The sequence below is a fragment of the Hippopotamus amphibius genome, chromosome 15, assembly GCF_030028045.1.
Source record: "Hippopotamus amphibius kiboko isolate mHipAmp2 chromosome 15, mHipAmp2.hap2, whole genome shotgun sequence".
Classification (NCBI taxonomy): Eukaryota; Metazoa; Chordata; class Mammalia; order Artiodactyla; family Hippopotamidae; genus Hippopotamus; species Hippopotamus amphibius.
Window position 1 is genome coordinate 2,053,553 of NC_080200.1, and position 27,771 is coordinate 2,081,323.

At 46.2% G+C, this 27,771-nt stretch overlaps 1 protein-coding gene across 5 annotated transcripts; it reads left to right on the forward strand.

Annotated features, from left to right (window-relative positions):
- Window positions 1-405: 405 nt before the first annotated feature.
- LOC130836532 (zinc finger protein 77-like) lies at window positions 406-21,725 on the forward strand. 5 transcript variants are annotated; one of them, XM_057708741.1, is made up of 4 exons: window positions 426-527; window positions 13,808-13,934; window positions 15,886-16,087; window positions 16,700-21,725. In XM_057708741.1, exons 1-4 carry the CDS (start codon window positions 525-527, stop codon window positions 17,805-17,807), a joined length of 1,440 nt encoding a protein of 479 aa, XP_057564724.1. In that variant the 5' UTR covers window positions 426-524; the 3' UTR covers window positions 17,808-21,725. The 5 variants fall into 5 exon arrangements, 4 of the variants coding, with proteins under 4 accessions (XP_057564724.1, XP_057564722.1, XP_057564723.1 ...); XM_057708739.1 differs by having other exon boundaries at window positions 453-527; window positions 13,625-13,934; XM_057708740.1 differs by lacking the exon at window positions 426-527 and adding an exon at window positions 12,136-13,528 and having other exon boundaries at window positions 13,625-13,934.
- Window positions 21,726-27,771: the final 6,046 nt, after the last annotated feature.

Below are 27,771 nucleotides of genomic sequence, written 5' to 3' on the forward strand. Positions count from 1 at the left end.
AACAAAGCCCTATGACCCATATTTTCTCGTCCACACTCAGGACAAACTGAGTCTGGACTGCCAAGTGCAGGAGGAGGACGCAGGGGAACCGCCCAGCAGATCCCACACGGTCCGCCGCGCCCAGAACTGGTTCTCGGCGGAGCCCAGGTTCCAGGCTGGGCAATCAGCCACGCGTGACCCCGCGAGCTGTGACTCGGGAGCAGGGGCGGGGTCTGGTTGAACTGTCCAATCTGCGGCCAGTGGGCGGGGCCCGGACGGCCAGCAATCAGGGTAGGATGCTCCGAGGAGGACGGCCCCTCCGGGCGGGGCCAGGAGTACCGCCCAATCAGGGCGCTGGCTCCGGAGCGCCGTCCAATGAGGGTGCGCGGGGGGCGCGTTCCCAGCCGGCAGACATTTCCGTCCGCAGTCTGGGCGCAGGTGCGAACGTGCCCCGCGTTCTCAGGTGTTCCGTCCCTGGCGCTCTCACCTGCGCAGGTTGCCGGGTCGTCCCGAGGACGTTTCGGAGAGTCCGGAAGGAGGCGGAGATGGTGAGTGCACAGTTCGGGGTTCTAACAGGAAAAAGCTGGTTCGAACGGGCCGAACGTGCCGAAAGCGGCGGCGGGCCAGGTTCTCCCCGCGGCCCACCCACCCCGGGGTGCGCAGGGTCGGGGTCGTCCGGACCGAGCCTCTGGCCCGGTGGGGATAGGAGACAGGACAGGACGACGCCCGACGCAGGCCATTAGGCGCTGGGGGAGGGGGATCAGCCCCGGACCTGACCGATAAAGCCACGCCCGGAGTAGTCGGGGAGACTGTGCTGTAAATACCGTTGCGGTAGCGCCGAGGCTCGGGTCTCAGAGATGCGCCCGCCTCTCCAGCCACACAGGAAAGGGCTCTTCTCTTCTGCGTGGGGAGGGAAGTTGGGCGAGTGAGGGCGGTGCGCGGACTGCGGGGTCAGCGTGGCTGGACCGGACAGGGCTCCCTGAGGCTTCTTCTTAACCTCAGGGTTGCTCGGACGTGGGGACGACCCGCCGTTCAGGAACCTGTGGGGAGGAGTCTGATGATGTGGGGTAAGCAGTGGGACGCAGGGAACTTGGTCAAGTCCAAATGCGTGGACAGGAGGGCCGGGCCTCCTGGTGTCAAAAGTAAAATGTCAAAGTGGGGCTGGCCCTTGAATACATGCAGAGAGCGTCACAGAGTGTCTTTGTGCTCTGGGAACAGATCCACAGTGACCTTGCCCCCAAGCTGACCCCGGACTCAGGAGGTCCCCAGGCCCTCCTGTCTCATGTAGAACGGTAATCAGTATTGAGGTTGCAAAGGAAAAAAGAGCCTCATTTGGGGTCTTAGGAAGTGCAACTTGGGGGACACAGATTTGAGTTGATGGAATACAATTTATGTTTTTGAGGCATGACAAAAAAACTTAGGCATGACATACCCCCTTGCCCTTATTGCTCATGGTGCATCTTCATGATGCATTAACCAGACCTTCTAAAAGCCAGGAATGTCTGCTCCACCAGAAAGATCAAATTTTTCCCCTCATTCTGCCACCAGCACTATAACTCCAAGATAACATTCCTTTCCTAATCCTCATGCTGACCTGCTGCAGATCTAGACTGTGTATTTTTGGTGAACGTTATGTGAAATGTCATTGTGTCATTTTGACTATCCTCCTTTGTCTCAAAAATGTATATGATGGCCTTAGACGTCTAATAAGTGGAACACTTATGAGAGTTTTATGCGAAACTCTCTCCTGGGTTATAATCCTCAAATTGGCTTAAATAAAATTCTCTGTTTTCTCTGTTATATCGACTATTCATTAATTTTTCATTAAGAGCATACAACTGAAAGAGTGTTGTAGGGAGGAGAAAGAGTAACAGGCTTATTAAAGGAAAAGCCACAGGGCTGTTAAAGTTGCCTGGCATGAATTATGATAGACTCTGACACAGGGGATGAAATATTTGTCCTTGAGAGAGAGGCTGTCACAAGTTATTTAGGGGAAGGGTCCAATCAGTATCTTGACTTTCTGGACCACTGGGAAATGTTCCGGATGGCTGCATTAAGGCAGTAAGTGGTCACAAGTTCAGATTCCATCTGGGCTGGGACCTGCATAAGCTCCGCTTCCCCGGTGGCCTCCTGGCTGCTTTTCAGAGCGCTCTCATAGCAATCCTGACTCCATTTTCATCTTCCTTTCACACCTGTACTGGCTCCCGACTGAAGGGCAGCGGCAGCCCTGGACGGGCAGCACTGAGGGGAACCGAATGAAACTTTTCTGCTCAGGAGGAGGGGACTGCAAGCTGTGGTCTGATGCTGTGTCTGTCCGGTCAGGGGTAGACTGAGCTTGGAGTTCACCAGGGCAGCCAGATCTGGAGCCCCATAGAAAGCAGTAAAGGGCTGAAGCCAACCACCCGCACTTCCGCCCTGCTCTGCCACGTGACCTGCTGCCGGCCCTCCGCTTAAATGCCAGGCCTGCACGGTTGTCAATCAGGGCGCAAAAGGGGGTGTGCACAGGGCCACGTCCAATTAGTGCGCGAAGGCTCGTAGCCTCATCCAATCAGGGGTGGGGGCGGGCGCATTCGCTTACGTGGTGACGTCGCTCTCCACCGCCCCGGCGTTACGTCGCGCCTACCTCGCGCGGCCGCGGGTATCCCGTGGCTGTCGCTCTCGCTTGTCTGAGCCGCTGGGCTGCAGGGCCGCGGGGAGGACGACCTGCATGCGGGGAGAGGGGCTGAGATGGTGAGTGCGTGGGGCTGGCGTCGAGACCGGCTGAGGCTGGTTCGAACTGGCCAGAAGCGGCCGCAGGAGGACTCCCTGACCCCGGCCCGGACCGTCGTTTCCACCCTCGGCCGCGTCGCGCGGTCCCGGCGTCCTGTCCGGTCCTCGCGCTGGGTCCCGGGTCCCTGCTCGAGTCTCCGCCCTCGACCGCGACGTGGGATCCCGTGAGTTCCGACCCAGTCCCTGGCCCGATGGGTGTCTGGGCGAGGACGATGCGACCCCCGGTGCGGGCGGGCGGGCGGGCGGGCGGGCGCTGATACAGTCAAGTCCGGAGTGTATAGCAAAGACTGTCGCGGTCGCTCGGAGGCTCGGATCTCAGGGATGTACCGGCGTGTCCGACCGCACGGCAGTGGGCTTTTCTTTTCTGTGAGAGGAGGGGGAGAGGAAGGCGGATTGACAGAATCAGAGGTCCTGTGGCCAGGGCATCCTCGGCCCAGGTCAGAGGCGACTTGTTCTGGCACCTCACTGATGCTCAGTTTGGGAGGTGCAGGGGGGGAGTGACCCAGAGTGAGGGGCACTTGGGAAGAGAAACCTGAGCAAAGTTTGGGTAAGAAATGGGTGTTGACCTTAAAAATAAGTTATTTACTAGGAAAAATGGGTTTATTCGGAAACAGCAAAACAGTTGCAATTGGGGACAGACAAGGTATAGCAAAAGCCATAGGCAAGTCTAACAAATTTGTTTATTGGAGAAAAATGAGGGAGTTGGGAGCGGTGGTGTTTAAGTAAAGTTCAGGGTGATGCTGGTTTCTCATGGACTAGTCGCTGGGGCAGCCAATTTCTTGTAGAAAATGCAGTATATGTGCATCTTTTCCTGTTGTGGCCTGTGGTTGGTGATTCTTCCTTGTTTTCAGTTTTTCTGTTGGGGTCTGTAATTGACATTTCTTCCTGTAATTGATGTCAAATGGTACTGGGTGAGGCTCTCACTTCTGCCGGCGCCCCCACTTCTTTTTAGTTAGTTTTCTCTTTCTTAATTTTTACATGGGCAATTGAGAACACTTGGCCAAGCCTGTGGCATTAAAAAATTCAAACTTTGTAACAAGAGACCTTTATTCAAATAAGTTATTGCAGGGGGAGAGGGACTGTTTGAACCAGGCAAAGGGAGGACATCTGACCCTAGAATCTGCAGGTGTCTCAAGAGCTGGGCAAAGAGAGTTTTTCTTTCACACAGAGGACTAAGCAAAAGCAGGAAGGACCAAGTGAGATGCTCAGATAGCAGATCCCTGAGGCCAGCCTATCCTTTGGGGGTCGGTCTGTCTGCTGGCTGGGATGAGGCCAGTGGTCAGGGGGAAGGAGAGGAGCTGAACCAAAGTTCAGCCAACGACCATTTGTTCTGCTTGGTCAGCAGAGGGAACAGTTCAGCTAATCACCCATGAGGCGGAGATGGGGAGTTGGAGGGGCTGTATCTGGCCTCATCCTGGATAAACAAGGGGCTCCGTGTGAGTCTTATCTGAGTCAGGTGGGGCAGGGAGGCGGTTTCTTGCAGCCTGCCATTTTCCAGAACACCAAAGGGTGGGGGTCTTTTCACCTCCCATCCATGTTCCCAGGAGCTCAGGGCAGGTTCCGCATTGTCCCCTGACACCTGCGAGCAGCCTGCTCTGGGTCCAGCTCTGCACTAATAGCTTCCCCTCATCCAGCTGCAGGTTTCAGCAGGTGTCAAATTCTGAGTTCTTTCTGCCTGGTTTCTTCTCCTCAGTGAGGGGTAGTAAGCATCTCAGGTGTTTTCTCTTTCCTGACGATTCATGTTATCCCGGGCCTTTGGGTCTTAACCAGAGATGCCTCAGTATCAGTACAGAGAATGTTGTCCCTTCCCTTAGAATTGCGGGAAATGCAGGCAGCCCCACCCCTTCATGTGAGATGGGTGGAGACACAGAATAAAAAGGTTCATAGGAATCGCAGTGACTCTTCCAGGCAGGGTGTCTGATCCTGGTCCACTTCCTGTTGTTAGCTGGTCACCAGAGATGAATGGAAATCCTGTGAAGTGTGAGCTGTGCTAGTGAGACTTGCTCACTTCCGGTGTGATGAGTTACAGCTTGTTATTGTGAGAATATTCGTGAACGAGGCCTGTCTTCTGGAAGGGATGAGCAGTGTCCCGTTCCTCAAACCATGAAAGTGCCCTAGAGTTTCCCTCCCCTGTGTCATCCGTGAACACAGGAGGAAGCGGGGGTCCTGCAGGTTCTCACGTACACCCTGAGACAGGGGCATCTCTGTCTCCCGTCAGTGACCCACGGTACTTGAAGCAGGTTTGTCGCCTGGGGCGGGGACAAGCTGAGCCTGTGAGGAGGTGAAGGAAAGTGCTCTGGGACCGTGGTGCCACCCTTCCCCACACAGGTGGCCTCCAGACCATAGAACCACCAGGGAAGGAGCTGTTGATGGCACGAGCATGGGGGAGGGGACCCACCACACACGTGCCGGGGGGCGGTGTGTCCTCTGAGGCTGTGCTGCCCTCGGCTGTCTCCAGACCTTTGCTTTTGGCCTCCTCTGGGGAGCCGATGCTCTGAGTGTGACGTGTGCTCCCTGCATGAGTCTGTGAAGGTCAGACTTCGGGGAGGCTCCTTGGGCTCCCCTGCTGCTGAGAGGGTCGATGAATTTGAGTTTCTCTGGGTCAGAACTTCAACTTGAGGGTTTCCTCCTGGGTGAGGATTGAGGCCCAGAGGAGGGGACATTTCCACAGTGAGAGGGGAGCTCAGTCCCTCCCCCTGCCCTGGGGGCACCCAGCCGGCCCCCAGCTCGGATGGCTTTGACCTTCTGACTTGGGGTTTCCTTGTGCACCTGCTGATCTAAGGGGCTCACACTTGGCTGCTCTTCCCTTTTGTTTCCTCGATAGAGCCTTTTGCCTTGTGGCTCAGTGTGCAAGCGTGTAAGACTTTTTTGTTCCATTTCTTGAAGGTGTAGGGTTTGGTTTTTTTAGATTTCACCAATTTTAAATGTATTTATTTGTGTCTGTGTCTGTGTATAGTTTTGTCATGTGTAGGTGTCTATAGCCATCACCACAGTCAAGATACAGCACTATTCGCTCACTACAAAGGTAGTTCATGCTATCCCTCCATGGTCACACCAACCCCTTTCCTTCCTCCCTTCATCCCTAATCTGACAACCACTCATCTCTTCTTCATTTCTGTCATTCTTATAGTAATTGTCTGTTGCATACTCTTTTCCTCTCTCTCTGGGACTCCAGCGATACGTATGTTTTAACCTTTTGTGTTTGTCCCACAGGTCTCTAAGGCTCTTGTTAGGTATTTTTTGTCTGTTTTCTCTCTGTTGTTCAGATTAGGTAAATTCTAATGTTCTACCTTCAAGTTGACTGATTCTTTCCTCTATTATGTTCATTCTGTATTGAAACCACTCAGGTTTTTAGTTCTGTTATTGTATTTTTTTAATTTAATTTAACTTATTTTTTTGGCTGCATTGGGTCCTTGTTGCCACGCATGGGCTTTTCTCTAGTTGCAGCAAGCGGGGGCTACTCTTCATTACTGTGCACAGGCTTCTCATTGCAGTGGCTTCTCCTGTTGTGAAGCAGAGGCTCTGGGCGAGTGGGCTTCAGTAGTTGTGGCACACGGGCTTAGTAGTCGTGGCACGCAGGCTTAGTTGCTCTGAGGCATGTGGGATCTTCCCCGATCAGGGATGGAACCCGTGTTCCCTGCATTGGCAAGCGGATTCTTAACCACTGTGCCACCAGGGAAGTCCCTCTTATTGTATTTTTTAGTTCTCAAATTCCCATTTGGTTCTTCTTTATATCTTTTATTTCTTTGCTGAAACTTTCCATTTTTTGTTTGTTTCAAGTGTGTTTGTAATTACTCATTGGTATTTTCAGTAGCTTTAAAATCCTTGTCAGATAATTCCAGGTGTGATTATGGTGTTGGTGTCTGTTGATTTTCTTTCTTTCTTTCTTTTAATTTGACTATTTGGCTTTGGCAGGTCTTAGTTGCAGCAAGCGGGATCGTCATTGTGGCATCAGAGAAGTGCACGGGCTTCTCTCTAGTTGTGGCACGTGGACTTAGTTGCCTCGAGGCATGTGGGATCTTAATACCCCAACCAGGGATCGAACCCGTGTCCCCTACACTGGGAGGCAGATTCTTAACCACTGGACCACCAGGGAAGTCCCTGTTGATTGTCTTTTAGGTGTAGGTTTTATTCACTTGGTTGGTTGGTAGCACCTCCCAGCATTCAGCCCCCAGGGTGACAGTTGTCCTGGTTTTTTTGTTATTTTTTGCAGCTTTACACCTATCCTTCATCATAGAGCAGTGTTTAACTTTGCTTCTGCCAAATTTGCAGTAAGTGAATATGACCAGTACCACACCAGTAACGGCACAGAAGGCTTCTCCATGGTTCTCAGCCCCAGTCTGTTTCACGCGTGCTGGTGTCAGAGGTCACCCAGTTAACGCCTACATCCAGTCCTTGTGGGGCTTAAGTTGTCTCACATTTATTTATTTATTTTTAAAAACATCATTTATTTTTATTTATTTATTTAGGGTGCATTGGGTCTTCGTTGCTGCGCGCAGGCTCTCTCTAGTTACGGTGAGCGGGGGCTACTCTGTTGTGGTGCCTGGGCTTCTCATTGCGGTGGCTTCTCTTGTTGCAGGAGCACGGGCTCTAGGCACGTGGGCTTCGGTAGTTGTGGCTCAAGGACTCTAGAGCACAGGCTCCGTAGTTGTGTCACAAGGGCTTGATTGCTTCGCGGCATGTGGGATCTTCCTGGACCAGGACTTGAACCTGTGTCCCCTGCACTGGCAGGTGGATTCATAACCACTGTGCCACCAGGGAATTCCTCCCATTTATTTTTGATTTGTCAGCAGTGCTGTATACTCTGTTTCATCTCCAAATGCAAATGCATCATAAATATTTTACATCTAGGAGAAAAATTGTGGGATTGTAGATTATGGATAAATTAAAAATATTAGGAAATGTGGATGGAGGGCTGGTATTTAGAGTTTATTCTGTGCCATTTCCAGCGCTTGGAGAATCCAACTTAAATTTGTTCTTCTTTTATGTGCATTTTGTGTGAAATGGGATCTGCTTGTGATTGTATATTGGTTTTTACTGATAACCATTGGGGTTGAGCACTTATTTGGTGATTCATCTTCTCTGAAAGTTTTCAGTTATTTTCTCACCTTTAATTCAGTTGTATGTTTACTGATTTCTTATGTTTTCTTTACATACTCTGGACATTGATCTTTTTTCATTTCTAGGTATGGCAAATATGTTTTCCCAGATTGTGGGTTATCATTTCTCTCTAGTCTACACTTTTATGGACAGTTCTTAACTTTGATAGACTTGAATTTATCCATCTCTTCCTTTATAGCTTACTCTTTTTTTTTCATATGTAAGAAAATTCCTCATACTCTCAAGTCATGAATGCATTTCTCTGTAACTTCTCAGTGTCCTATTTTATTCTTTCACAGTTAAGTCCACAGTGAATTGATTATTGTACACCTACTTGATAAGGAAAAAGATTTTTTGTTCTTCTGTAGTTACCCAGTGGTCACTGCCCCATGTGTCAGAGTAGCATCATCTGGCCCCTGCCCAGCAGCACGTGCTCTGGCATAGATCCACCTGCCGAAAACAGGTGGGCCTGTTTCACTGGGTGGTGACTTTTCTCCATTGGTGTATTTGTCCATCCCTCTGTTAATGCCATCCTGTCCTAATCACTGTAGTTTAAAAAGTTTCAATATCTATTAGGAAACATCCCACCACCTTATTCCGTAGAAAATCTTGGCTATTCTTAGAAATTTGTCTTCCATTTCAGTTTTTAGAGGTGGTTTTTCTTAAGTCAAACAAAACAGAACAAACCCCAAAAGAAACCTGGTTGTATGCTGAATGGTATTTTTCGTAAAATTCTTAAATATTTGGGAGATGCTGACATCATGGTCTCTTCTGTGGATATGCCTCATCTCTCCATTTATTTCTTTCTATTTTTCTCATTCAGTAATGTTTTATAATTTATTTGCTAAAACATTATGTATGTATATATTTAATATTTATCTATTTGGCTGGGCCGGGTCTTAGTTGCAGCACTTGGGATCTTTTTTGCCTCATGTGGAATCTTTAGTTGAGGCATGCAGGCTCTTCGTTGCAGCATCCGGGATCTAGGTCCATGACCAGGGATGGAACCCTGGGCACCCTGCATTGGGAGCGCAGACTCTTACCCACCGGACCACCAGGGAAGTCCCTATATTTTTACAGACATAATTTAGAAAGAAAAGTAGAATAGAAAGAAAATTTTAATAACAATTAGTTTTTATTTTTAATTAAAAAAAAATTTTCCCATGTGTCATGGCCCTGTTTTGTTAGGTCGTTATCTCTAACCTTCTACCCCTTACGCTGCAGGTGGTAGAGCTGCTGAGGTGTACTGGGTGGGGTGTTGGGGGCGGGGTGAGGAGGGGGCAGAGTGGGACCTCGTTGTGGAGGAGGCAAGGGCTTCTAGGCTGAGTGGCCGTGGGAGACTGAGCCCGCGCTTGGACTCTCTGGAGCTCGGTGTCACTGGTTTCAAGAGCGGGCTGGTCAGTGGGGAGGGGCTGGCGGCTGCTGGGGATGGAGGGGCTGGCGTCTGCTGGGGATGGAGGCGCTGAATAGGGCACGCAGGAGGGGAGGGCCTGGGCTATCAGCTAGGATGGAGGTGCGTGCCTGGAGAGGGGCGGCCTTCCACTCCCCGCACGCACACGCACACACGCGCGCGCGCGCCCTCAGATGGCACTCTCAGACGCACACGTGGACACACGCACCAACACACTTCTGAGCCTGTGCCCCGCCCACCACTCTCCCGGTCTCTCACCCTGCCCTACTTTTCCGTCCCACGTATCTCACAGGTCACTTACAACAGTGTTTACTGCCTGTCTCCCTGCCGGAGCGCAAGGCCTGCTCGTCCCACTGCCCCGCGCCCAGCCCCTGCAGCGCGCCCGGTGCGTGACCAGCGCGCAGTCGGCTCCTGAGCCCCTCCGCCCACAGGCACGCATGCGCGCGCCGTCTGCCACGCCTGCGCAGGTACGCGCAGGGCCGCGTGCGTGGGGCCCTCCCCCCCGCTCGGCGGCGCAGCGGTTGAGACTCCGCCTTTCACGGCGGGGTGCGCGGGTCAGAGTGCAATCTGTGCGCCAGACACGTGCGCGCGGGCGCCCGCTTGCCCCCGGTCCCCCGGGCTCACGCCCACGCCGGCCTCAGGCGCCTCCGGCTCGCGCCTGGCTGGCCACAGTCCGGAGCCCAAGCTCGCGTCCCTGCTCCCGACCCTCAGCGGTTAGCTTTTATGGTTCATGTTTTAAAAGTCCATTTAGACATTTACTTTTAAGCTGCTTGTTTCTCACGATCAGAATACACCGAGGTGTGTTTCTGTGAGTTTGCATTCTGCAATTCGTGCCACAGATCTAATTCTGTGATTACCTTCGCATCCTTCTTGGGTGTGTCACAACCATGTGAGCTGCACATAAACGCAAGTGTTTTCTTCTGTTACAATGCAGGCATGTCTCCTTTTCTTGCACTTCGATTTTTGTTACACGTTGCTGGATCCCGAGGTGTTTACAAGCTGAAGGTGTCGTGCACCCCTGCATCTGAGCAAGTCTATAGGTGCCAGTTTTCAAAGAGCATTTTCCCACTGATGGTCAGCATTTTTAGCAATAGTGTTTTTTTTAATGTATGTACAAGGTTTTTTAAAACTTAAGTCTATTAAACACTTAAAAGACTATGTGACTGGGGAAGCCAAAAATTTTGTGTAATTAACTTTATTGCGATATTTCCTTATATTGCAGTGCTCTGGAATTAAACTCAGTGTCACCAAGGTCTGTGTGTATTTTTTCCTGGTAAAACGACGCCATTAGTTTCTTCTATTAATGATTTTAAAACTCAAGCATGTACTGCAGGTCAGCATTAGAGAGATTTCTGTGTCTATTATTATTGAGAGTTCAGGGTGAAATATACATTTGGATATTTGAAAAGACTCTCTGAGCAGAAGCAAGGCTTGAAATGTGGTTTTATGACAAACCATCCAGAAGACCTCAGTTGCCCGATGCTAAACACACGGAGAAGGTGAGGAGGCCTTTCCTAAGCTCACTGTCTCCAGCAGCACCATGTGGTGTATTAAGGCATCTTTTGCTCCCATCCTGGTGTGTGCAGCAGAGAGACAGGCTTTAAAGGGGAACCAGCGCTTCTGCCCACATGCATTGTGCAGATTTCTTTTCTACATTCTCCAGTTCCACAGACCCTGAAAGCTCTCATGGTCAAGCACATCTGGACCCAAAGCAGCCCAGCGGTGTGCACAGATGTCTGTTTCCTAAAGAGCAGCAGTTCCCCGCTGAACAATAGGAAGGAACTACAAGAGGATGATTATGAAGTCCCAAGACTGGTATTTCAGTTGCCGTCAAGCAGTTTATGCCTGAGTGAGGAGGAGACAGACGAGAGGACTGAAGCTGAGATTCTGTTAACATGGGTCTTGCAGGGGAGTAATTGTTCATCAGTATTTTGCTCCATTGGAATGTGTTTGAAAAGCACTTAATACGCCTTTAAAAAAAATCACATCCACTAGAATAAGATGGTTTAACTTAATTTTTTATTATTTCCCATATTCATCCATTTTCAAAGCTCCACAGGCTTCAGGAAGTACACTGAGGAGTGACCTGTTCACCTGTTACTAAGGCAGGAGTGTGAAAGTAGTGTACTAGAACTACCTCTTTCATGAACTGTCAGCTTGCAACATTTTTCCCCTGAGAAAGATATCAAAAATTTTGTTTTATGGAAACCCCCCTCCATATCAGGAAAGAGCATGAAAGATTTTGAACCTGGTTCCTTTTTGAAAGGACACTCTTTCCCCATCTCCCAGACTGAGTGTCACTTATCACCTTTAGGGCCAGTCCTGTTTAAAGGTTCACACCCACCAGCCCATCCTCTGGAGCTGCTTCTTGCTGAGCCATGTTATCTGCCAGCTCTTCATTCTGGGCTTTTGAAAGTGGTTATTTTTTGTCTTCCTCCCTCCCTCCCTTCCTCCCTCCCTTCCTTCATTTTTGGCAGCGTTGGGTCTTCATTGCAGTGCGAGGGGGCTGCTCTTAGTTGGGGTGCACAGGCTTCTCATTGCGGTGGCTTCTCTTGTTGGGGAGCACGGACTTCAGTAGTTGTGGTGCTGGGGCTCTGGAGTACAGGCTCAGTAGTTGTGGCTCATGGGCTTAGTTGCTCCGCCGCATGTGGGGGTCTTCCCAGCCCAGGGGTTGAACCCGTGTCCCCTGCATTGACAGGTGGATTCTTAACCACTGTGCCACCAGGGAAGTCCCAGTCTTTTTTCTTTCTTGATGGGGCGGTTTTAAGAGTTTCAACAAGGTTAATAAGGCTTACGGATGGTGCAGGGTAATGGGAAGACTCTTCTCCAGAAACCGTCCTTGGCTGATGGAAACAGTACTTTTTTTAAACAGCTATAATTTGTGTGCTGTAAGGTTTCCCATTTTAAACTGTAAAATTCCAAAGTGTTAGTATATTTACTGGATTGTGCAACCATCCTCATATTCTAATTTTAGGTAATTTTATCACCCAAAAGAAAACTTGTATCTGCTGGTAGTCACCTTTCATTCTGGGCCTCCACCCGCCCTTGATCTAGGCAATTTATTAATCTGCTTTCTATCTCTGTAGATTTGTTTATCCTGTACATTTCACTTAAATGATAGGATACTGCCTGTGGGTATTTGTGAATCCTGTTAATGTTTTTAAAGTTCATTGATTTCGTGTCACAGATTAGTACTTCGTTCCTCTTGTTGCAAATAATATTATGTTGTGAGATTACTGCATTGGCTTATCCAAGTCAGATGAAGACCTTTAAGTTGTTTCCACTTTCTGACTATCGTAAATCATGCTGCTGTGAATATCTGTGTATTAGTTTTATGATGTTTGCTTTCACCTCTCTTGGGTGGGTAGATACCTAGGATGGAACTGCTGTATTTTATGGTGACTGTATGTTTACTTTTTTGAGGATCCACCGGACTGTATTCCTAAGAGGCTTCACAATTTTACCTTCCCACCAGCAGTGTGTGAGGTTCCAACTTCCCCACATCCTCACCAGCACTTGTTTGTCTGTCTTATAGCCTTCCTAGTGGGTATGAAGACGTATCTGCTTCTAGTTTTCATTCACATTTCCCTGGTGACTAATGTCCCATATTTTCAGGTGTGTGGTTAGCAAACCCCAGTTGCAGCCCTGGGTGAGGTAGCCTTACCTTCTTTGTAGCTGATGTAGTTCGAATATCTTATCATTTTGATTTTCAGAATATATTTTTATTAAAATTCTAATTGATAAAGATAATTGTTTGCTTTATATTTCAGGGGTGGCTAGAGTCATCCCATATTGTCCTATAAACATTAATTAGGTGATTTTTCTTTGTGTTAAAGTCACCTTTGGCCCTATTGCCTCTAGATCCTTCTACAGCTCTTCTTTGTGGAGAGTTTTCCTTGATTTCTGGGCACATGATATTTTACTTGAGAGGCCCTGTTGGATTGAAAGAGTCCTCAGGAACCAGACCTCTCTTACCCTGCAGGTGCCCAGGCCCCGGGCCCTGGCCTGCACCTGTGCCCTCGGCGTCCACCTCATCTTGGCCGGGGGTCGTGCCTCTGCGTCTGTCGGATACGAGGGGACTGGTCCAGGCTTTTGCATGATGTTCCTTCCAGGTGAGAGCTGTTCAGATGCAGCTGCCCTGGAAGATCAGTGTCCACAACCTGCTGGCAGTCGACTCCTAATCTTGGAGCTTCAAGGAAATAACTTATGAGCAGGCCAAGTGTCCATTCCCATGTCATCTGAATGATTATTTCATTTTCAGTATTTGATGTACCTCACAATCTGTTCTTATCTCAGTAAAAACAGATCTTTTTAATCATGTGTCTATAAGTCTACATCTATTGTTGCTGTTATACTTTGCTTCAGTTTCCAGCACTCACCATCCCTGAGGAAACTGCATTTGATTGGCTTGTGTGTGGTCATTTCCCACAAGAGTGTAAGCTCGGGAATCCTAGGAATTGAGTCCACTTCCCAAGGGTCGGCCTCGCCAGCCTTCCACACACGGGTGAAGAGGGAGCCTTGCTGACAAAGAACATGTGGCTGTTTCAGGACTCAGTGGTCTTTGAGGACGTGGCTGTGAACTTCACCCCGGAGGAGTGGGCTTTACTGGACCCGGCTCAGAGGAAGCTCTACAGAGACGTGATGCTGGAGACCTTCAGAAATCTGGCCTCCGTGGGTGAGGATGCCTTCATCCTTGAACTTGGTCTTTAGGGAACCATTCTTTCTCACAGTGTTCTTTCTTACTAGAACCAAGGGATAGGAACATGTTGAAAACAGGCAGGCATGGTCCCCACCTTGATAGAACCCACCTAGAGTCAGATAGCGTTTCCCTGACAACAGGTGTCTCCTGATCAGAATCCCGAGGCCCCGATTGTATAACTGTGAGCATGATCTGCAGCGTCACCTGGGGCAGTGGGAGCAGAGTTACGGTTTTCACCCTGTGAAAATTACACTGCGGTCAGTACACATTTGACCTGATAATCTTGCTGCAGTTAAACCCACACTCACCCGTCGCCAGTCACATGAGAACAGAGAAGCAGCCCATCTCATGGATGGCTGGTTGTCCTCCATCCTCCCCGTGAGGAGCTCTTCTCCAAGAGCAGGACAGTAGCCCTGCACCGTCCGACCTCCCAATGACAGCCAGGTCTGTGGAGACAGGCTTTGTCTAGGGCCTATGTACCTGCGACCACTGGGATAGCACACCTCCCGGGAGGAGCGGGTTCTGGATCAGGGAGCAATGTTTGGACGTACCGGTTAGGAACATGACTCAGTCTTTGAGAAGGTGACGTTTGTCATTAACCTGGCTTCCCTGTTTGAGTTTTCATCCATCCTTGCCTACTTGGGAAATCTTCTTATAGCTCCTCTTACAAAGGGAGCATTTGGAAGTGTGCATTTTGCCCAGTTCCTTTCTATACTTTGCTTCTGTGAAATATCTCTTTTTTAAGTATTTCTTCATAGTGAACAGGCTGCCATTCTCATTCATTTTCCCTATGATGGCTCAAGTTCCAAATAGCCGAGGTCCTCAGAGTTTTCCTTTGTGTGTGTGTGAATTTAGGTTTGGACCCATTTCCAGCATGTGTGTGTGTGCACGTGCGTGCATGCGTGTGTGTTAAGGCACCCTACACCAACCAACAGTTATTGGACCAGCAGCGCATCATAGAATTCAACTCAATCCTGACCCCCTCTACCCAGCGATAGCCATGGATTCCACAGCTGAAGGGTTCAGTCCTACAATACTTACTCCATGTTCCCCCACTTCAAACACCAATCTCAAGTCCAGGCTTTTACCTCTCCTCGTGACCAACTGGCTATAAATCAGAGGTTCCCGTGACCCTGTCCTTGGGTTCAGTTAATTTATTAGTGTAGCTCACAGAACTCAGAGTAACATACTACTTACTAGATGGCAGGTTCATTATAAAAGAATATAATTCAGGAGCAGCCAGCTGTAAGAGATGCATAGGCTAAGACTTTCAAAAGGAGTTTCCGTGCCTCTCCAGGTGCCAGTCTCCCCACATCTTTATGCATTCACCAACCCAGAAGCTCTCCGAACTTTTTTTTTCATACCTTCATTACATAGGTGTGGTTGATGAAATCATTGGCCATTGGTAGTTGATTTGATCTCTAGCCCCTCCCCCATCCCCAGAGGTGTAGGGGTGGCTGGAGGTGTGGGTGGGACTGAAAGTTTCAACCCTTTAATCACATGGTTGTCTCTATGGGCAACCAGCCCCCATACTTAGGTTCTTGCGAACAGTTTCTTTATTAATATAAACCCAGTTGGGATGGAAAGGGCTTGTTATGAATAACAAGACACCTGTTTCACCTTTCTGACCCTGAGGCATTTTCTGGAAATGAGCACAAGAGACCACATATTATTCCATTGCTTTTATTGCTCAGCAATTTCCAAGGGTTTTAGTATCCCTGAGCAGGAAACTGTGGATAAGGACCTGATTTATGTGAGAAATATATATTGGTCATCTGAATGGCCAAACACATATGATAAATCACACTATCACACATCTCTTTCCTTTATAAAATTATTTTACATTTTTGAATCGGTCTATGGAAAGAAATGTACATATGGCCTCTTTTCTTTCCTTTTCCCCATCATTTCTTTCCCAAGGATTTAGTTATGCTACCAATTGTTGCAGGTTCTTGCCCTCAAGTGAAAACAAGTAGATCGAGTGCTCAGTGGGATATTGCAGAGCCTGGACTGTGCGGTGAAGAGAAAGTAGTAAGATTCACAAGAAATGATTCCTGGTCTGTTTTGGGAGAAAACTGGGCATTCCATAACATGCGAGATCTGCATCTAACTCAGGAGAGGTGTTTGAGGTGAGTGGCATTCCTGCAGGGGGAAGGGGGAATCTAGGCAGAGTGTTAGGCTTACTTGAAATTAAAGAAAAGACGTAACCTTAGCAAAATAATTCTATAGCCACAGAATTCTTACAAAACAGTATTTTTATATGATGTAGATATTGAGCGTATGAAACTTAATTCAGTAGGAAACAATGATCAGAAAACCTCATATGTGAAAAACGCTAAATGTTACAGCTCTGTTTGAGCCCTCAGCCGGAACATTAAACTGTGTCACAATGCAGAGTGCCGAAAGCATGCCCATTCAGTGCACATGGCAAATATGTAATCAAAATAATAATGAACATCCATCAACAAATCACTAATTAAGAAGTCACTTGTAGGACTTCCCTGGTGGTCCAGTGATTAAGACTTCATGCTCCCAGTGCAGGGGGCCTGGGTTCAATCCCTGGTCAAGGAACTAGATCCCACATGCATGCTGCAACTAAGACCGAGGGCAGCTAAATAAATAAATGTTAAAAAAAAGAAAAGAAAGGGAGGGAGGAAGGGGGGTGGGGAGAGAGGAAGAAAGAAAGAAAGAAATCACTTATAATCTTTAATTCCTAATGCTGTGCTTTCCTTTTTTAACAGGAATCACTTGGTCCAGAGTCTTTGCGAAGGTAAAGAAGGTCATCAATGTCTGGAAACCCTGAACCAGGTTACAGATCTTACTGTGCATAAGCGTTATCAGACTGGAATTCAGCCCTATAAGTGCATTAAGTGTGGAAAAGCCTTCAGGGATCATTCTTCCCAGAAGAATGAGCAAAGATCTCTCCCTGAACACAAAGCTTATCCACGTGAAGAATGTGGACAAGCCTGCAGCTGTGTCTCGTGCCTAAGCCCTCCTGGGGGGACAGACATTGTAGAGAAACCTGATAAATGTCAGGACGCTGGGAGAGCATCTAAGGGATGTGTGAGAAGTCACAGTAGCAAGCAGTCTCTAGAGTGTAAGAAGTCTGGAAAAGCTCTCAGTTGGCCATCATCTTTTGAGGAACACAAGAGACGTCATTATGGACAGAAAATCCACGTGTGTGAAGTATGTGGGAAATCCTTCAGTTATTATTGCCAACTTGCACGGCATGTGAGAACTCACACTGGAGAGAAACCCTATAAATGTAAAGAATGTGGGAAAGCTTTCACGTGCATCTCACACGTCCGAGAACATGTGAGAATGCACACTGGAGAGAAACCCTATGAATGTAAGCAGTGTGGCAAAGCTTTCAGTTGGTGCACGTACCTTCGAGAACATATGAGAACACACAGTGGAGAAAAGCCCTATGAGTGTAAGCAGTGCGGCAAAGCCTTCCCGTATCTCAAATCCCTGCAAGGACACGTGAGGATCCACACTGGAGAGAAGCCTTATGTGTGTAAGGAATGTGGGAAATCCTACAGTTGTCCCAAATACTTTAGAAAACACGTGAAAACCCACAGTGGAGTAAAACCCTATGAATGTACAGAATGTGGGAAGGCATTCATTACTTCTTCATCCCTTCGGGAACATATGAAGACACACAGCGAAGAGAAGCCTTATCAGTGTCAGCAGTGTGGGAAAGCCTTCAGGTATCCCCGATCCTTGCAAGGACACATGATAACCCACAGTGAAGAGAAGCCATATGAATGTCAGCATTGTGGGAAAGCCTACAGGTGTCTAATATCCCTGCAAAGACACATGAAGACACACACTGGTGAGAACTTCTGAATACAAAAGCTGTGGGAAAGCCTTCATTCTCCCTTAAAACCTTATGAGTGGAGCAGTCGCAGGAGAGAAACATTATGAATAGAAAGCATGTGGGGAAACCTTCATCACTTCACTTATTTTGTACTTGAAAACTCAGGGTAGGCAAGTTTTTTAATGGAAATAAATACAGTTTTTCCTTTTAAGTGCCTCATATCGAATAGGGATCCCAGTGTATGAATTTCCAGTTGATGCTGCTGATCTGAACACTTAAGATAATAACTATTTCTCTATGTTCCCGTCAGCTTTACGACTTAGGTTTTGTTATCTTGGACCTTAAATAATTATGCAGTCATATAATACTTGTCTCAATTCCATTTACAATGTATTTTGAACCCAGAGTGAAAGTCTTCCTAGTTTGTGGTTTTTTTTCATGTGCGATGTGGTATGTGTTTAAATGAAAATATTTTTTATTTTTACTTTGCCTTGTATTCCTGCTATGTGATCATGATATGAGACCTGTACTGTTGAAATGTCTTTTCTGGTTCCTGAGCAGGTACTGGAATGTCCTGACTCTGTATTTATGCTCCCCTTAGTCTATGTTACTGAAAAGTGTGTCTTCTATGTGTGTTGCTAGTGGATACCATATCAGTGTTCCTCACAGAAATTAGTAATTGTGAAAGGTCTTGAAAGACCTCCTCTCTCATCCAGTTATGTTTGTAATTTGGCTTTTTTTCATTGTCCATGATCTTGGGTGGAAATTGGACACAAAGCATAGAGTTAAGAATAGCGACTTGGTGGTGTGAAGATGATAGCTCCTGTCCAGATGACTCTACTGAATTGTGTTGTCAGCTTGGATGAGGTGGGAAACTGCATATCCAGAGTCCTTCTGTTAGTGGTTTTGAGTTAATGTTCATGGGAGGAGGAGGATGCGTGAGGTTGGAGCAGAAGTGAGGAAGCCATGACTCTCGGGACTTCTGTATTACCAGGAGACAGGGATGCATGGCAGCCTGGTGGGCCTGAGCTCCAACACTTGTTTTCTGAGTTCTGGCTCTGCCCACGTGGAACAGCCCCAGTCAGACACGTTTGGCATTTGCAGACAATGAGAAACATAGATATGGTACAAGGGGACCCTTTGAATTCACTGTCTTCCTCATCGTCTCTGAGGGCCATAGGCAAGTTCCTCTTGGTTCAGATCTCTGCTCTTCCCATCGAGTGTCCCACTCTAGTTGGCGTTTCAGTTTGCAATTCCCAGGTGTTTGAGTGGAAAACCCCAACCTTTTCTCTGGCTCAAGATCCACATGGGGACTGTTAGTGGCAGCTCACAGTTCCCCAGCCATGTGGAGCCCCAATCCACAGCCCCCATTTGTTGAGGTCTTTTGGACCAGTTCTTTCCCCAGCCCAGGATTCCACAGAAGTTTCTGGTGGTGCACACGGGGCTTTCTCTGGGGACGTCTGCAGTAGTCTCTAAGCCCCAGTCCTTGGTTCTGTCCACAGTTCCCTTACAGGGGTCTGCTGGTGGTTGAGTCTGTGGTTCCCTGTGTGTTTTGAATTTTCCCCCAGCATCCACAGTGGGACTCGCTGATGCCAGCTGTGGTTCTCCATCCATTAGCAATCAGTTCACAGTACCCATCCGTGAGGTCTGCTGGTTTAATCCTGTTCCAGTCCCTGGTTCTTTGGTTGCGACTGGTGTCCACAATTCTATTTCCTTGGTTGCCGTTGGATGCTGTTAATGTGCACATGAGGTAAAGGCTGTCTGCTACATGGGAAGTTCAGAAGCCATAGCCAGAAAAGTTTGGCAAGGGATGCAAACTTAAATGCTTAAAGCACTTGCTGCCTAACTCAGACAACCCATGTTAGGTTACATTGGTTACAAAATGGATTAGATTGACACTAGGTCACCCTCACAGCTCAAGAAGATGAATTTTCATGCAGTGAGGTACAGCGTAAGATATCACACAGCTTCCAACTCAGTGTCATGTCCCTTTTAGGTGTCAGATTGGCTCAAGAGACCCAAAGCTTAGCTAAAAGTACAAAAACAACACAATAAGATCCTTAAAATCCAAAGAGTCAAGTGTGCCCCCTTCTGGCACACTTGCTTTTCTTTAATATCTAAGAACCATGGTCCCAGAAGCTGTAGATATTTATAATGCAGAATCTTACTAAGCTTGTTTTGTTTCCTGAGAAGCTGGCTTGGTAACTGTCATCTTGGGGACCCCAAAACAGGGCCAGACTGAAATGTGAGTTGCACCTAACTTAACGGGCTAGGGTCCTAGAAAACTGCTGTCAGCCCCCAGGGAGATTGCAATGCTCATTAGAAAAAATGCTTTAATTGGATAAGATCATTTCAGAGATGCACTTCAGAGTTCTCAAATGAAACAAACAGAATAGGATACTTATTTAAATTGGCATGCAGAAGCTCCCCAAAGGCTTCAAAATTCCAAAGATACCTTCATTGAAAGTTTCCTTTGCAAAAAGGTAATGAAAAATGAATGATATAAAAGACATCATAAAAGTCCAACAAGTTAACAGCCTCATAGACACCCTCATACCTCCCTTGAAAGGAGGAATCCCTCCCAGAGTCGATGAGACTCAGATTTTCTGGTAAACTGCTGTATTATTCTCTCAAACAGCCCAGCGGAAACCAAAATTAAAATTAATTTTAAAATCCTAGCTACATTCTAGTAACAATCATGCCTACACTCTCCAATTTCTACCCCACTCAGAACCTGCAGATGGGATCCTGCAAAAACTGGCTGATCCGCTAAGGGTGAAAATTCTTAGAGTCAGCACTCCCGAATCTCTGCACTGCCTAGTCGAGAGGGGGAGATAACATTTCACATCTCTTCCTTTCCAAAATCCAGACCAACCGGTTGGTCCTTTCTCTCCCAGGGTTAGATTTGCATCCTTGCATGTCTTGTTTTATGTCCTAAGAACATGGCTGGACTTTCCACTTTCCTGGGACATGCAAGTTGGTGGCGCTTTTTTGGCTCTTTTGTGAGTGATTGTAGGTATTGTGAAGATCATGTTTTGTACCTCCTTGGGGACACTTCTTAAATCCAAGAAGTTATTCATGTTGCCAAAAATATTCACTGCTTCTCCTGGCGGAAACCTGACATGACCAGTGAAAGGACCTATTAACTGTAAACCAGAAATATGGCCAGATGAGAAGCTGATTTGCAGAGACTGAAAGAAAAAAAATTTTTTTTAGGCCTTTTACCTTAAGTTAAATGTATGCACAGGGAAAGGAAAACCTTCCAACGTAGATGGATGGGTGGAGCAACCCATGATATCATTTTTTTTCTTCATTGTGGTGTAAGGGTTTCTCTTGTTGAGGAGCACAAGCTCTAGGCACGTGGGCTCAGCAGTTGTGGCACATGGGCTTAGTTGCTCCAGGCATGTTGGATCTTCTCAGACCAAGGATCAAACCCATGTCCCCTGCATTAGCAGGCAGATTCTTAACCACTGTGCCACCAAGGAAGTCCCCATGATATCATTTAGACTACACCTCAATTCTCTGAGGAACTGAGAGCCACTGTATTTCTCTTACAATCTTTAAAAAAAAAAAAAAAAAAAAAAGAGCAAGCAGTTCTAGAGGCAATCCAATGTCCACCTATTTCTTTTTACCAATCCCAAAACCTTCCCTGGTTATCTCAAAAAGTTTTTAAGGTATTGGTCTTAGGAAGCCAAAGTTGTCCTCAGAGGAATTTATATCTTTTTCCTGTGCCTTTGAGATAAAAAAATGTTAACTTCTAATCTAGGCCATATGTTTAAGGTACAAACTTCAGAGATTTTTTTGTAATGAGAACTAAAAGGAAGGGGGGAAAGGTTATTTTAAAGTTAGAAAAGCAAGAAACCCATAAAGTGTCTTCTAAGGTCTGTTTGGGTCTGTGTGTTTGTGTGTGTCTATGAATGTATATTAAAGATACAGTGTTTTTTTAATCTCTGGATGGTATTGCCAAAGTTAATTTGTATTGTAAAAGGAACTCTATTTAATTGCCTTAAAGAAACTAAGCACTTATATAAATTAAATTCCCAGAAGTGTAGTAGAAACTAACCAAAATGCTTTTCAGGTTCACGTGATCTGGGAAAATATTCACTATTGAAGGTAGTTTGCATTTGTTGTTTTAATTAAATTAGCATGTGTTTAGAGTTATCTGCATTAAATAAAAAATTTTTACTGTACTTAAGTTTACCAAAAGTCCAACAACTTCACTTATCTCTTAAAAATTTATCAGGAAAAAAATAATAACTTGATTTAATGAAAATTTCAAAACTAATTGAAACATAATAATTGAAAAGATAAAAAGGTTTTAGGTGAACTTTCCAAAAGACTCCCCAAGTCTTTTGGTAACCTGGAATCTTAAAGTTTTCCTAAGTTAAATGATGATTTAAGTTAAGTTCATGGAATATCCAGATGATTTCCAAATAAGAAATACTGGAACATTAGTTACTGAACACAAGTTTATCCACTTCCTGCTTCCTTTTATGGAAGACTTAAAGATATTCCTGACAGTTCTCCAGATGCTAATGTAAAGGCAGTTCACCGTTGCTTGCTTTTTAGTTCTAAGGGTAAAGAATTCTAATTAATATATGTAGTTAAAACTACTGAAAATAATTAGGGAAATAATTGTATTTGCGAGGAAAGCAGGATATGTTTCTTGGTTAGAAACAGTATGAGGGAAATGAAAGTGATTTTGTCCTAGGGGACTTCCCTGGTGGTCCAGTGGTTAGGACTCTGTGCTTCCACTGCAGGGGGCAGGGGTTCGATCCCTGGTCAGATAATGAAGATCCTGCATGCCATATGGCATGGCAAAAAATAAAAATAAAAAATAAGTAAAGATAACAACAACAAAAAAAAGAAAGTGATTTTGTCCTAAAGTAAGCTGGTTATTTCCAAGAGAAAGATAACAAGGGATAAACTAAAATGGGCATAGAAAATTACAGAAGGTTTGTAAGAATGGAATCTTGGAGAAATTTTTTGATGTGATCAATAAATAAAAGAATTTTCGAAATTAGCTTTAATATCAATAGTGTACTTATGTAAAGCTGGGAATTCATTTAAAGAACTAGGTTTGCTCAGAACTATGTTACCTTATTTGGCTTTAAAGTCTTTTTTTTTTTGGCCTTCTTAGCATTTCCACAACCATGGCTCGAACCCTTGCCCTTGGTAGTGAAAGCGTGGACTGCCAGGGAATTCCCGGCTTTAAAGTCCTAAATGCTCACTGTGGTTAAGTATATGACTACCTATTATTTCACAGTGACCTGTTGTAATAGAGCGGGGCAGTGCACAGCCCTTAGCCCGCGGCCGTTGCTAGGCACCGTCGCTGTTATACACAAAACGTTACCAGGCAACAGGTGTTTGGTTCCTAGGAGACCACTAATGCAGCCATGGTTAGAGGTCCCGCTCAGCCATTGGTCAGCACCACAGTGGGCCCCGCCCCCAAGCGAGCAACCGGCAATGAGCGACCCTTAGAGGCCCACTCAGCCAATAATAGGCGGAGCGGTGGCAGTTATCAGAGGGAGAGTGAGATAAGAGGCGGATCCCGGCCTTCACCCCCGGTGCCCACCAGTTCACCTGGCCTCCTCGGGTGGTGGGCCCAGGGAACAGACTCCAGAGCCCCCGCCAGGGTCACCCACTGGCCGGGGGCCGGCCCTGAGGTGAAAGTGAACATCTCCCCCATCCCCACCTCTATGACCCTAAGGGGTCCCTTTAAGCCAATTGCAGATACTGGTTTGGTTTTGTTACAACTTGGTTTCTGAACCACCAAAATAGTTGCTGGCGGTTGCATCAATACACAAAAGTGGTAAGTCCCAGAAGGGTAATAATAGATGAATAAAGTGGATGAAAGGCTAAGCGCAGGAAGATTATAAATATTTTTGAAAGAGAGATATTTGATTATCAAATGATACATACTGTTTGATTCTATTTACATGCAATATAAGACAGGGAACTTTACTGCATACATAGGTGATGGAACTGCAGGGAAAAAGGAAATTATCAATATCTTTTAAAAGTTTGCGGTAGGGACTTCCCTGATGGAACAGTGGTTAAGAATCCGACTGCCAGTGCAGGGGACATGGGTTCCAGCCCTGATTGGGGAAGATCCCACATGCCGTGGAGCAGCTAAGCCCACATGCCACAACTACTGAAGCCTGTGCTCCTAGAGCCCGTGCTCTGCAACAAGAGATGCCACAACAATGAGAAGCCTGAGCACTGCAACAAAGAGTAGCCCCCACTCGCCACAAGTAGAGAAAGCTCGGGGGCAGCAACGAAGACCCAACGCAGCCAAAAATTAATTAATTAATTAAAAAAAAAAAGTTTGCGATGCTGCTGACTGCAAACGGGCAGGTGGCTCTCCTGACAGGTCATCGTAACCACGGGGATGGGAGGTGTAGCCACAGCCTTTCTTGTCTAGTTTGTGATGTCAGGATGTTTATTTTGTAATATTTCTGTCATGTGTACATTTTATGCATTTTCCGCATGTATATTTTCAAATATAAAATGCTGTGATATCATTAATATAACTCACCATAATACCATATTTTTATAAAGCTATCTCAGTAATCTCAGTGGATGAGTAAAAAGTATTTTGACAAATTTCTTACTAATTTAGAAATAGATGAGAATGTTCATAATCTTTGGAAAGGCATCATTTTTTTCATGATAGAAAATATATATGTGGTCAAAGGTCACTTATTCAATAAAATTACATACCCATCACCCCTTTAGCAGTCTCCTAGATAGCCTAGCTGGTGCCAGGAGAAATAGGTATTTGAATTATAAAGGAAGAAAAAAGGTATCTTATCTTGTTGCTGAAACAATTGTGTATATAGAACCTCAAAACCACATGAGGGTAGCCATAAAAATGAAAGTGATTAACAGGTTTTCAGAATGCAAACAATATAAAAATAAACATAAATACTTTTCTAATCATTACCAAAAAGAAGTTGAGTTGTATAACAAAGGGAGTTCAACTGGAGGATGGAAGATGCCTTAGAGGACTGGGATGGGGAGGGTGGGGGGGACTCGAGGGAGGGTGGGGGGGGGAGTCGAGGGAGGGAGGGAATACGGGGATATGTGTATAAAAACAGATGATTGAACTTGGTGTCCCCCCAAAAAAATAATAAATAAATAAAATTAAAAAAAAAAGTTGAGGGTATAACTTAAAAGGTAACATGTCAAAAGGTGAAAAAGGAAGTTATTCAATTATCAAAATAAGTCTAATTATTGAAACATATAAAAAGCCACATGCAAAACATTTTTTAAAGATTTATTTCTTTTATTTTTTGGCTGTGTTGGGTCTTCCTTGTTGTGTGCTGGATTTTCTCTAGTTGTGGCGAGCCAGGGCAACTCTTTGTTGCAGTGCGTGGGTTTCTCATTGCGATGGCTTCTCTTGTTGCCAGGGCACGGGCTCTAGGCATGCGGGCTTCAGTAGTTGCGGCACACGGGCTCAGTAGTTGTGGCATTCAGGCTTAGTTGCTCCGAGGCATGTGGGATCTTCCCAGACCAGGGATCAAACCCGTGTCCCCTGCATTGGCAGAGAGGTTTTTAACCACTGCGCCACCCAGGAAGTCCAAAATATTTTTAATTATGTTGAATGACTTCAAAGCAGACTAAAATAAATGGAATGACGGAAAGGGTTCTAGGAAAGGAGAGAGCCATGCCACCATGAAGTCAGTACTTCACAAAGTACTGTATGGTATTAATAATATTTCATAAACACAAAAACTCAGTTCCCCTTGGACCTTCACAACCCCTGCTTCTAAATTTTACAAATAAGAACACATGTTCAATAGCAGCTATGCTTTTCTAAAAAGTGAAGTTGAAATCATAGTAACATGATCAAGATTAAAAACTGTTATGTTGGTAGCATACTTATGAAAGTATGAAACTATGAACAAAGTATACGCTCCCATGGGAATGGAGAACCTCAATACCTTAAACTTCATGGGCTTGTACTTTGAAAAACGTATCTAGGGACACCTACTTTATCAGGAGCTTCTTTCCAGTTTCATGCTTGCAAGTGGCTCCACTGAGAATCCCATCCCCAGCCACGGGCTATCCTGAGTAATCCAGTGAGTGAAGGAAACACAGGGATAAAACTTCACGAACTTGCATTTCATAATGATTTCTTAAAATGACAGCAAAGGCACTAGCAACACAAGAAAAAAATAGGTAGGACTTCATCAAAATTAAAATCTTTTGTGCATCAAAGGACATTATCAAGAGATGGGAAGACACCAAACAAAATGGGAGGATATATTTATAAATCAAATGTGTGATAAGGTTTTATTGTCCAGAATACATGAAAAACCTCACACATCAACAACAAAAATGCAAACAACCCAGTTTAAAAAAACAAAAAGCAATGGACTTCACCTACTGGAAGTCAAAGCACAGTCATATATTTTCAATTTCATGTGTCAAAATGACATTTTACATAAAGTTCACCAAGATACATTGTCCAGGTAAGCATGCACAAAGCAACACATAAGTCACCATGACCCATTACAGAGTTGGGAAAAAATGCTAATCTTCTAAGAAGTTACGTTGCTAGGGTCAGAAGAAAGGGGAAAGAAAAATAAAGGATCTTGTGGACTTTCCTGGAAAAGCTAAGCCCCTGCACCACAACTGCTGAGCCCACATACTGCAACTACTGGAGCCTGTGCTCTGCAACAAGAGAAGCCACCTCAAAGAGAAGCCTGCACACCACGAAAAAGAGTAGCCCTGCTCTCCGCAGCTAAACTCCACAGCAATGAAGACCCAATGCAGCCTAAATAAAATAAATTAATTTAAAAAAAATGGATCCTTGTGGTTGAGCAAGCATCCTATCTTTGAGGAGGTCTGGTTAATAAGAAATTCAGATGCTCACTGCCCACTAAAGGGGAGGGAGGGAGGAGTCCCAAAAGGACAAAGAATTTTACATTTCAGCTTTATTGTCCTGCCTCAAAATATAAGTTTTATTTCATCAAATGGATAAACAAAATGTAGCCTGTACATAGGATGGAGCAGTATTCAGCCATAAAAAAAGGAAAAAAGCTCTGATACGTGCTGTGGTGTGAATGAACCTTGAAATTATTATGCTGAGGGAAAAAGCCATACACAAAAGGCCAATGTTGAATGATTCCATTTAGATATATAAAATGTCCAGAACAGGTAAATCCAGAGACAGGAAGTATTTTAGTGGTGATCAGGAGGTAGGGTTATCATGGATATATAATGGCCTTATAATTTGTTTTTGTTTAAATGCAGATATAATTCACATAACATTCACAATTTAAGTGTAAAACTTGTGACTTTCTGTATATCGCACAGCTGTGCAACCATCACTATACAATCTGAATAAGGAAATAGTCTTTTATATTTAAAAATTCACTTGGGCTGACTAAAACCTGGTCTGACATAAATTTCCTTGTAGTGTAGAACACGCACACCTGAGAACCCTGATATCTCACACCTGTGTGTGTGCTGAGACTGCAGGGAGGCTGGGGCCTCGGGGTCCGACTTCCCGCGGGGAAAGGGTCCCTGAGCCTTGGGTTGCTGATCTCAAGCCTCAGAGGTGGGAGCGGGGACGAAAGGTGGCACCTCTCCGTGTCAAAGATCACACTTCAAAACCTAGCCTGACCCTGCCTCGCACGTGGTGGCGTCACTGAGAGTCTTGGTTCTTAACGGGTGCATTTCCCGGGTGACATCTCCCCAGGCCGTGTGTCCTGACTCCGGAGGTCACGAAGCCCTGTGTCTCGTCTCTTCTCATCCTCACTCCAGGTGCAGGAGGACACAGGGGAGCCGCCCCGCTGCGGGCAGATGCCACAGGGTCCTCCTGGCCGGGAGCGGGTTCTGCACGGAGCCCAAGTCCTAGGCGGGCGGATCTGCCACGCGTGTCCCCGTGGCCTGTCACTCAGGAGCAGGGGCGGAATCTGGTTGAACTGTCCAATCAGCGGCGACCGGGCGGGGCCGGACCACCAGCATCAGGGTAGGAGGGGG

Coding starts and splice junctions, on each gene's coding strand:
- LOC130836532 (XM_057708739.1), top strand. CDS start 13,793: ATGTGGCTGTTTCAGGACTCAGTGGTCTTTGAGGACGTGGCTGTGAAC. Junction 13,935..15,885: donor CAGAAATCTGGCCTCCGTGG/GTGAGGATGCCT, acceptor CCAAGGATTTAG/TTATGCTACCAATTGTTGCA. Junction 16,088..16,699: donor ACTCAGGAGAGGTGTTTGAG/GTGAGTGGCATT, acceptor CTTTTTTAACAG/GAATCACTTGGTCCAGAGTC.